Genomic DNA, 11,141 nt, shown 5'->3' with positions numbered 1-11,141 from the left:
ACACTGGGTGTTTGTTGTTGTTGACACTGGGTGTTTGTTGTGTTTTTGTGTCCACAGCCGGAGTTTTTCCAGGTGTGTCACTCGAAGAAGGACTACGATGAGATCGGTCCGAGTATCTGCCGACACAACCCCGTGTTCGGCATCATGTCCTGATGGAGCCGTTAGCCCGTTAGCCCGTTAGCCTGCTGTCTGCTACTCACCAGCCACTTAGCTGTTAGCCTGTTAGCTTTTTGTTCCTGCCAAGTTTCTAACCTTTAAGGCTACGAGTCTGTTAGCATGTTAGCTCAGTCTGCTGGAGAAAGTGAAGCACAACGTTAGCTAGAAGGCATAAAAAGTTATTTTATTCAGAATGCTCCACAGAAAAGTAGTTTTATTTATTAAAAACAAGCGTGTGGAGCTGCTGGCCTGTTAGCCATCCTTATTTCTATCGTAGCACTTTGTGTTTCCTGGTTTGTTCAGGTCAGGTGTGTGGTCATGTGGTCACATGACCTGCTGAAGTTTCAGGTGTTTCAGCAGGTGGAATTCTGAGCCAGAACCGTTTGAACTCATGCTCTTCTTCCTCCTGCGCTCGTCTTGTGTTCTTGTTGTTCTTGGAAACGTTTTGTTCTTTAAGTTGTCTGTAGCGCCCCCATCAGGACACGACTCCTCCGGCGTTCACCACGTTAATGTTTGTGATGAAGAGGAGGAGGATGGCCTTCATCAGTCCTAAGAGTCTTTATTTCAACCTGATGTAAACCTGACCAGAGACGGTCAGATGTTTGAGTTTAAAGGGAAAAAGAGCTTTTATTTCCTGTTGTTGTTTGTATTTTTCATTATTCGTTGTTGTTTTCTGTGTTTATCACCTGCAGCTCTCAGACTGTTTATATTTGTAAAGAAAGATTCTTCTATAATAATAGGTGAAATAAAGACACTTGTGTTTACTGTAAATACTGAGAGACTGAGGAGGCAGCTGATCCAGGATCAGGTCCAAACCATCCTGTTAAACTGTGGTGCGTTCAGGTGCAGTCAGTCATTTCAGTGACTAAAAACAGGATGGGTTTAAACAGTCTGGATTTTGGGTTTAGGGTTTCCCATTGTTTTCTCATCCTTTTAAAGAGGTTTCAGATTTTTTTTCTAATTCTTTTTGTGAATATTTTTCATTTTTTCAACAAAAAAGGTTTTTAAAAACAAAAATCATATTTTTCTTCTTGTTCTGTTTTTTTTTTCTTCAACAAATAAGTTTGTGAGAATGATCAGTCAGGCTGTTTGCTGAACTCAAAGATGGGTGAAGCTTCAGCTGATCCAAACAGCAGCTAACCAGAACCAACCTGAGGCGAAAAACCAGCTGAGATGAGTCACTTGAACGCACCACACTGTGCCAAAACCTGCTTGGTACATTTATTTTTTGATCAAACATTTACATTTTGTAATAATCTAGATTTCATGGGGAAACGGGAAGCTGAAACTTGACAGTCAGCTGTTTGGTGTAAAGTGTCGCCCCCTGCAGGTCAGTCAGGAAATGTGTCTGTATTTCTGTCTATCTGTTAGTTTTCTGTCTTTGGACTCAAACACTGAGTTTATTGTTGGTTTGAGCTGCAGGCACACCTGCTGCAGGTGGAGGAGGAGCCTCTGATTGGCTCACCTGCCGGTTTGGACCTGATCATGTGATCAGATGCTGGTCTGATGTTGATCTGCTGTCAATAAACGGATTGATCAGAGTGAAAGGGTCTGATTCTGATTCAGGAGATGACTGAAGGGAAGGAGGGTTCCGGGTCCAGATCTGAGCTGGGTTGTTTCGCCCGACGGTCCGGAACCACACAGGTGCCTAACTAACCTCAGGTGTTAGTCTGGTCCTGTGGTGGACTTGTACCTGTCCAGGTGTAGTGTCTCCATTTCAGATTAAAAATATTTTACATCAAAAAGAAAAGATCTATCTCATAAAAATATTTGTTTTTAATCTGGCATTTTATTTTGAAGTTCAAACAAAACTCAGATTCGATTCATTTTATTGTGAAAAGCTCCGTCTTGTTATTTGTTAGGCGGAAGTGTAACTTTATTGTGAAAAGCTCCGGAAGTGTAACCAGGGAATATTAAATTTATTCTTCGTCAGTTTCAAAAACCAATGTTTCAAATTGTATGTCTCATCAGTAAAACAGTTTGGATCCATTTTGTACCGATACCGGACCGAACCGAACCGGATAAACGTCCCGGTACCGCCCTGCTCCGAGCAGCCGGAACCGGAAGTGAAAGCGATCGTGCGCGGCGCGCTGCTGAGGAGGAAGAAGAGGATGAAGCTCGCGTTGAAATGAGTGAAAGCGGCACGCAGGTGAGTCTGTGCCGCCGGCAGGTGAGGGTGATGACGTCGGAAGACTGTTTGTTTGAAACTATGGCGGTTTTAACCACCGGAACAGCCGCTGCACGGGTTTTCAAAATAAAAGTCCAGCTGTGGCTGAGTTTTGGCTGTTTTAGAATCACTGCAGGTTTTTAATCTTTAAAGATAAAACTAACAAAATGAGCACCTTAAATAAATAATAAAATAAAGACACATCCACCATATTTAAATCGTGAATAATAAACAGAAGCCACTGAAAGAACCAGGTCCTGTGACGTCACTCATGGGTTCCTCCATTGGCTGAAGAACCTCTGAAGGAACATCTGAGAGCTGGCAGGAGAACGGAAGGTTCTACAATCTGAAAACAGGAACTTGGTACAGCCTATGTTCTGATGCTGTATGCTGTGGTACAGTCTATGTTCTGGTGATGTTTATATTCTGATGCTGTGGTACAGTCTATGTTCTGGTGATGATGATATTCGGATGCTGTGGTACAGTCTATGTTCTGGTACTTTGCCTCCACAGCTGTTTGCTCGTCTGGAGGCTCGGCGCTGTCTGAAGGACATCGAACCTCGTCTGTTCCCTGATGATGGAGGACCTGACCATGGTGATTATTAGCCACACCCACTTCCTGTCAGCTGGGGGATGCTGCCATGCTGCGTCTGACTGCGTTGTGTCTGTTTGGCTCTGTCAGGTGAGGTGGTGGAGGTGTATGGACCGGAGGGGACAGGTGAGTCCACTGGCAGCTCTGCAGGTCCTGCTCAGTCTGGTCTGTAAACTCTGAGTGTTTTTCAGGTAAGACGGAGCTGCTGTACCACCTGCTGAGTCGCTGTGTTCTGCCGGAGGCTGCCGGCGGCCTCGAGGTGGACGTGGTGTTTGTGGACACAGACTACAGTCTGGACATGTTACGGCTGGTCAGCATCCTGGATACCAGACTCAATAAAGGGAGAACCACACTGAAGGGTAGGTATCAGGGGTTCATAAGATCTGCTTTTATGGTTTTCACAGTTCCAGAACTGAATCAGGTCTGTGTGTTTTTCTGGACCCAGGTCTTTCCACCAGCCCGTCCTCAGCTGGGTCCGATGAGGCGGCGCTGCATTTGTGTCTCTCTCGCCTCCTGGTTGTTCACTGCTCCTCCTCCTCCCAGCTCCTCCTCACCCTGCACTTCCTGGAGACCACCTTATCTTCGCGGTCGAGCCTGGCGCTCCTCCTCATCGACAGCATGTCAGCGTTTTATTGGTCCGACCGCGGTGAGGGCGGGGCCAGCATCTCCAAGCAGGAAGAGAAGCTCAGCAAGAGCTCAGAGCTGCTGGGACGACTGCTCAGGTGGATCATCTGAAGAAAGTTCTAGTGACCCTTTAGGAGGTTCTGGTGGGTCCAAAGAGGTCTGTTTGATCTGGTTCTTTGGACAGAGTAGGAGTAACGGTGGTTGCACTGGTTCATCAGGAGGTTCTAGTGGTAGAGGTTGCAGTTGTTCTTCAAGAGTTCCTTCAGCAGTAGGAAGATATTTTTCTGATAAAAAGGTTTTGGATCTACAGGTTCTGGTTAAGGAGATCCTCTGTGGTTCTTTAGGAGCTTCAGTTCAACAGTTGAGAACGTTGAGAAGTCCAGTTGTTAACAGTCTGACCCAGTTTGGTTCTGGTCATTTCTTAGGATGTGATGAATTTTAAGAGGTTTTGGGAAGAGGAAGGTTCTGATCATCATCTACAGGTCCAAGTGGTCAAATAAAATGTTCTCGTCATACAGTAGGAGGTCCTGGATTATTTTTAGGAGGTTCCAGTGGTTTTGAGGAGGGCTAGTTTTCTTGCATTAGGTTGTTATTCAAGGTTCTTTTGACCCAATATCATTGTTCTTCACTTTTTAAGAAGTTCTATCAATGACACAGTAGGAGGTTCCAATTTGGGGTTCTCAGGCCTTACTGAGGTTCTAGTGTCCAAACCGCTCCTTTAGGTGGTTCTTGTCATTTAGTTTGAAGTTCTGACAGATTATTGTGAGATTTCAGAAGAACAAACTGTTCCAGTTCTGTTGGACCATGAGAAACTTCTAATATGGACCTGTGACTCATAATCTAATGTTCTGATTGGTGGTTCCTCCTCAGGGATTACAGGATCACCATCTTTGCTACCTGCCACGCCATCAGGAGGAGCAACAGCGGACCCTCTTCGTCGGAGACGGACCGCCCATTCCTCTGTCGCCCCTGGCAACGCCTGGTCACCCACCGACTGCTGTGCTCCAGACAGGAAGCTGACCCCGACCAGGCTGGCTCAGACCGAGGAGACGGGGAGCAGAGGAGGCGCCGAGTCTTCAGGGTCCACTGCACCTCCTCCTCATTATCATCAACGGGGACGAAGGGTTCCAGGACCAGCTCGTTCAGAGTGACAGATGGAGGGGTGGAGTTTATCTGAGCTGCTTCCTGTTTATCTGAGCTACTTCCTGTTTACTGTAGACACGTTTGTTTTGTATTTATTAGATGTTTCAAATAAAAGCAGACCTCTGTAACATGGACTCAGATATAGTTTAATAAAACCTCTTCTTGTTTGGATCCCGGGTCAGTGTTTGGTTCTGCAGCTGGTTCTCAGAAGCCTCTGTGTGGGTTTAGGTGGTTCTCATGGTTTTTGTTCTGAGTTCTGAAGATCCTGTACTACAGGTCTAGAATTTCCTTTTAACTTTGTACCAGAAACCCACCTGAGTGGACGGACCTGTTCAGGTAATGATTGGTACCTTGATGCCCAACCTCCAATCAGGTGGAAACGTGCAGGGGACCACAGGTGCACAGAAAAGTCCCGGGTTTCAGTCCGGATCCTCTGGTTCGGTCCGGGTTTCTCTGGTCGGTTTCAGTCCGGATCCTCTGGTTCGGTCCGGGTTTCTCTGGTCGGTTTCAGTCCGGATCCTCTGGTTCGGTCCGGGTCCTCTGGGTTCTAGTCCGGATCCTGTAGTTCGGTCCGGGTTTCTCTGGTCGTTTCAGTCCGGATCCTCTGGGTTCTGATCCGGTCCGGGATTCTCCAGTCTGATGACAGACCGCTTCACTGGAGCAGCCCTCTTCTATATCCCTCCGCGGGGTCACACACACTTTTTACAGAACACAAACAAACGAACCGAGTCAGACACCGAAAAGAATCACACTGACACCGAACCGGGCTCCGCTTAGGTCGATTGTCGTCTTTATCCTGGTGTTAAGAAACAGTCTGGTTCTGGTTCCGGTTGGACCTGCGCTTCGGTAGTAAGTGTTTTCTAGGATCTACTTCTCCTGCTGGTGCTGACAGGCGGTACTTCGGTCGCTCCCAAACATGGCCTCCATGACGGAGCGACCGCTTCAACTTTAATTTTTCACCGATTTTCTGCGCGCAGAGTGCGTTCTTCTTCTTCCACGGCCCACGGGGATGTTTCCACGGAGAACCGGGTCACGGCAGACCGGTGAAGCAGATGTTATCTGTGGAAGAAGTTCGCTCTTGAACACGTCGCTCTAAGTTCGGCTGAAAGCTGGAGAGGAAAAAGAGAACCGCATCAAATCAGTAAGAACCTTCTTCTGGCTTCTCCCCGAACCTGGTCACTTCTGACCTGCATGTTCTGGTTCTGTCTGGCCGGCTGTCCCCGCTCACTGCCCGCCTGTCAGCAGCGTTTACTGCGGGGCGGTGAAGCCATAGCTAATGCTAACGCTAACGGAGAAGTGAACAGGGCGGTCCGAGGCTAACAGCTAGCTGCTAACTGCTATGTGTTTACACGGACTGAAGCTAACAGCTAGCTGCTAACTGCTGTGTTTTTACTCGGACTGAAGCTAACAGTTAGCTGCTAACTGCTATATTTTTACACGGACTGAAGCTAACAGCTAGCTGCTAACTGCTGTGTTTTTACACGGACTGAAGCTAACAGCTAGCTGCTAACTGCTGTGTTTTTACACAGATTGAAGCTAACATCGTGTTAACAGAGGGGGCTGCTGCCCACCGCCTGGAGCCTGCTAACAGTCGTTAGACAGTCGGCTATCAGCCTTTTGAGAGATGGGGCTGTTAGCGTGATGCTAGCCAGAGGGTTAGCTACAGGTACCAGATCACTGATCAGTACTATCGATCTGGTCAGAGATTATCTTCATCAGAGCTGAGCTGCACTCAGGTCAGCTGTGCAGGGCCGGGTTCTAAAGGAGGTTCCAGTTCTGTTCCAACTATAGGTTCTAGAGTGTTCCCAAGTTCCCGTTACAAGTTCTAAGGGTTTTCAAGTTCTAGTTGTTTTAGATGTTTGTTTAATGATTCAGTTACAGGTTCTAGATGATTTTGAAGTTCCATGTAATAGTTTCTAGGATTGTTTGTAAGTGGTTCTGATGTTAAAAGAAAGTTCAAATTGTATTCCAGATGGTTACAGGTTCTAAAAAGTTCTAAAGTTTCAGTTTGTTGAGGGTTCTGAAGATTCAGTTGCTATTTGTAGTTGTGATTTAGGTGGTTCTGATGTTCCAACTACAGATTACAGTTGTGTTCTAGTTGGTTCTGATTATCCAGTTTTAGGTTCTAGTGATATTTCTCATGTAATGATTGAGGGTTCCAGTTGGGCTTTTGGTTCTAGATTCCGGTACTGATTTTCCATTTAATGGTTCTATTGATGTTTTGATTGTTATGTTTAGAGGTTCCAGTTAAGTTTTAGATGGTGCAGATCTTCCCTTTATTGGTTCTAGTGATGATTTGATGGTTCTAATAATGTTTTAGATCAGTTTATTGTTTCAGTGAGAGGTTCTAGTGGTTCTAAAGGAGGTTTCAGTTCAGACCAGCAGGTGAACAGATTCTGTAAGAGTTCCGAGAGGCATTTTAAGATGTTCTGATGTTTTAGTCAGAGGTTCTAATAATTCTAAAGGTTCCAGTAGACCCCAGTGTTCTACTTCTAATGTTTCAGTTTGAGGTTCCATCAGTTCTTTGGAGGTTCTGGTTCAATCTCATTCCCATAAAGGTCCAGTTGGAGAATATTATAAGTCTCCCAGAACCCAGGGTGGTGTTTTAGTAGGTTCTAATACTTCAGTTTGAGATTCCAGTGGTTCTTCTTGGAGATTTTAGTCCAGTCCAGTGGGTTTGGTGGTCCTGAATGTTCTTGTAGAGAACAAAGAACTTCAAGTTTTCGTGTGGTCAGGAGACGTTCTTGTTTCTGGTCCTCTTGCTGTTCTGTTGGGTTCTGCTTGATGGAATAATCAATAAATGGGTCAGTGATCAGCTGATCAGAGTTTGGACTCATTCTGTTGGATTGAGGGTTCACAGAACCAGAGAAGAACAAATAAATAAAACACCTTCATCTGTTGACCACCAGAACTCAAGCAGAACCGAACCAGACACAGATCCTAGAGTGCTGAACTGGTTCTCCAAGTTCCTTAGTTGTTTAATGTTAGAAATGTGAAGGTATCAGAACCAACCAGTTTTTTGGATAACCTCATTGACCTTTGACCTTGTGTCTCTGCTGTTTTTGTTTTTTTTACCCAGAATGCCATCTGAGGCTCAGGAGCCTCGGGACAGAGGACCGCCCCCTCCCGTCACACGGGCGGGACGCAGCGCTCAGCTGGCCAAAGCTGCAGCGTCAAGCCCCGCCCCTGAGAGACGGCCTCGCGGGCGTCCTCGGAAGGATGGGAGCAACGGGCGCTCTGCTCCTCCCACCCCTCCTCCTCCTCTTCCTCCGCCTCCGCCGCCGCCAAAGTCCAGGAAGAAGTAAGTGTTAGGACATGATGTGACTACTGAGGGCAGGGCAGGTACTGGTTCCATTTGTCTGAGAGCATATGGACCTGAAGAACCGGGTCAGTCCTGAGGGTGGGGCATGCTCAGTCTGTGGTTTGATGCAGGCCTTCATGAGATGGTTTCACCTCGTCTGACAGCAGACGGAGGAACATTGAGAACTGAAGCTGCTTCAGTAGAAATGATAAGGTGACATGTTTCTGACCTCGAACAAACTCAGACTAAACATGTTTATCAGTCAGCTGCAGAAGACTGATCCCAGAACAGATTTAAAAGCCAAACCTCTCAGAACCTCAGGAGACATGGTCCAAACAAACAAGCGGTGGTTGTTCTGATTCAGGTCCTGCTGCAGCCAGTGGACCCTGAGAACATCTTTTGACTCTAACTGCAGACTTCACTGGATCAGATTTATTCTTTACATTTAATAAAAACACAGAAGTCCTGTCTGAGCCACCAGTTTAAATGTTTTCACACTTAAAGACTAAATCACCTCTGGATCCCATCCTGGACCAGAACCACAGGTTAAGTTTGTGTCTGCTGCCATGGCAACAGCATCAGCTCTGATCACATGACCTGTTGTGCTTCTGCAGGGGGCGGAGCCGAGGGCGGGCACAGGTGGAGGATGAAGAGAGCACCAAGGCTGCGGAGAAGAGCCGGCCCCAAAGGACAGGTGAGTGAGAGCAGAGGCTCCGCCCACACCTGAACACGTCCTGTCTCTGTTGGGTGGAAACTAGAGCTGCCACTAACAACCGTTTTATTTCTGTCTCTCCAAAAATCATTTTAGTTTCAGTTTATTTATTTTAGGCATCCCACAAACGTAAACAAATAAAAAGTACAAAACACAGTTAGCTCTAACTCCAGCATGACAAAAGTTTGATTAACATTTAGGTGTTAATCAAACTGTTTAACATGTGATAATGGAGACTGGAACTTTTCTAAATGTTATATAACTTAACCTACACTCTTTATAACATATATCAGCTGTTCACACACAGCACATTTTCTGAGAGCAGGATTACCAACATAATGTCATCCAATGACAAAAACCCTTTTATCTGCATCCTGTATTTAGTTCTGTTAGGATTAGTTCTCAGTTTATCTGATTTGGATGTTATTCATTTAGCTGATGACATGATTGACAATCAAGAATAATCAAGAACCAGCGACAACCTGATGGACCAGTCAGGGTCTAAATCTGTTCCTGATCTTTTTCTTTGGTCTGTTCTTGTACAGAACCTCGGGGGTCTGCTGTGATCTCCACAGAGCCGAAGGAGGCGAAGGAGGCGAAGGAGCCGAAGGAGCCAAAGGAGGTGAAGGCGGTGGGACGTCGGCGGTCCTCCTCCAGGAGGAAGTTGCACACAAACCCCAATCCAGACCCGGATCCTGAACCCGGCCAGGACAGGCTAAGTCCTCAGCCTGAGCCGGATCCTGACCGGATTGTCCCAAGCTGCAGCCCAGAACCACCTCCCTGTTCTGAGGAGGACAACAGAACCAGTCCCGCTCCTGCTGCCCCGCCCACAGACCCTGTCCCCGAGGAGGTTCACCCGGTCTCTCCTGCACCGGACCTCAAACCAGATCCTGACCCATCAGAGGAAGACCAGCCCAGTCTGAGCCACAGCCCCGTCCCCGAGGAGTCCATCAGCAGTCTCAGCAGGGTCACCGCAGAGACTGAGGGGGGCGGAGCCAGTCCCATGCAGCCGAGTCCAGTCACAAGTCCCCGCTCCAGTCCTCCAGTGTCCCCCTGCGTACGACTCGAGGACGAGGACTCGTTGTCCCCCCTGTTCCAGAGGTCCCTCTCAGAGGACTCAGGGGGGTCGCCCACCCCCAGCCTGGGTCAGACCAAAAAACGGTGAGTCTCCGCGTGGGTTTCCATGGAAACAGCCCTCATGGGTCACCCAGCATCCTTAGCTTCTGATTGACAGCTCACTGGGCCAATATGAGCGTCCACAGAGAGTCCACCTTCAGTTTGTGGACCAGAACTGGGTCAGAGCTCAGGCTGTGGTTCTGATTGGGTTTACTAGCAGGTGTTTACAGAACCCGATCAGAGTAGAACTCTGGGGTCACACCTGATGGTTCTGGAACAGAGCTCAGGTTAGTTTGGGTCTGACATGGAGAGGGGTTCTGCTGGTACCGGCTCAGGATGTAAATCAGAAACTGACTGTAGGACAGATCAAACTGTGGTGAATGGGATCCTTTCTTTAAATTTAAAAAGTTTTTTTTAATCAAAGGTTTTTATGAAAAATAGATTTTTGAGTAAATTAGTTTTTTTATCATTTATTTTAAAAATTATAAAGTTTTAACAGAAAAGATTTTAATAAATTCTGTTTAAAGTAAAATAAAGTTTTTTAAGTTTTTTAATCATTATTCACTGTGGAGACTAGTTCTAAACTCAGAACTGATCCACTTCAGTCTGTTTGTCATAAAACCCAACATGGACCAGATCCCAGTGCTGGACTGGACTTGTGGGTCCAGATCAGGTTCTGGTCTTTGCTCCGGGTCCAGTTAGTAGGTTTAAACTAGTTATTACAGGGTTCTAAAGAGGAACCAAGGAGACTGTTGCCATGGTTTCAGCCATGCTGTCTGTGGACAGAGACCAGGCTGTGACCTTTGACCTGTCTCCCTACAGGGTGAAGCAGTGTGCCTTCTGTTACCGTGGCGACCAGCCTCCTCTGGGCCAGGGCGGCCTGCTGGTGTTCGGCCCGACGCCTGGGTACATCCCGCTCCATATCCTCAACCGCCGCGCCTCTTCTGACCGGGACGATGACTGCCACGACCACTGTTACCGCGGCAACCAGGCCCCACCCACGTGAGTTACCTCACTTCCTGGTTGCGCTACCTGAGCATTCAGACTGTTTGAATAATTAGCTGATCTGGTTGTTCGTTTTCAGGTGCAGCAGTCCAGACGTGTGTGGTGAGTTGTCCCTTCTGTGTTCCATCAACTGGTCCAGCAGCTGCAGGTGTGTGTGTTTACCTGTGTGTGTACCTGTGTGTGTACCTGTCTCTTTCAGAGGACCAGTCTTCCTCAGAGTTCATCAAGCAGCTCGGACCCATCGGCCTTCCACATGACGTTAACGTCCAATCACTGTTCGATGCCACAGGTAGCTCCTCCCTGCTGCTGTGTGTGTGTGTGTGTG

The 11,141-nt window shown here is 47.2% G+C and overlaps 1 protein-coding gene across 4 annotated transcripts; it reads left to right on the top strand.

The window, feature by feature from the left end:
• Positions 1–14: 14 nt before the first annotated feature.
• Positions 15–4,853, top strand: xrcc2 (X-ray repair complementing defective repair in Chinese hamster cells 2). Of its 4 annotated transcripts, none has more exons than XM_025003472.2 (7): positions 16–1,800; positions 2,128–2,305; positions 2,837–2,918; positions 3,006–3,041; positions 3,107–3,274; positions 3,361–3,637; positions 4,410–4,853. In XM_025003472.2, exons 2-7 carry the CDS (start codon positions 2,285–2,287, stop codon positions 4,714–4,716), a joined length of 891 nt encoding a protein of 296 aa, XP_024859240.1. In that variant the 5' UTR covers positions 16–1,800; positions 2,128–2,284; the 3' UTR covers positions 4,717–4,853. The 4 variants fall into 4 exon arrangements, with proteins under 4 accessions (XP_024859241.1, XP_024859240.1, XP_024859239.1 ...); XM_025003471.2 differs by having other exon boundaries at positions 16–1,857; XM_025003473.2 differs by having other exon boundaries at positions 15–2,305; positions 3,361–3,682; positions 4,410–4,534.
• Positions 4,854–11,141: the final 6,288 nt, after the last annotated feature.

The sequence above is a fragment of the Kryptolebias marmoratus genome, linkage group LG16, assembly GCF_001649575.2.
Source record: "Kryptolebias marmoratus isolate JLee-2015 linkage group LG16, ASM164957v2, whole genome shotgun sequence".
NCBI lineage: Eukaryota > Metazoa > Chordata > Actinopteri > Cyprinodontiformes > Rivulidae > Kryptolebias > Kryptolebias marmoratus.
Note: the sequence above shows the minus strand (reverse complement) of the source record. Positions and strands in the feature narration are given on the sequence as shown.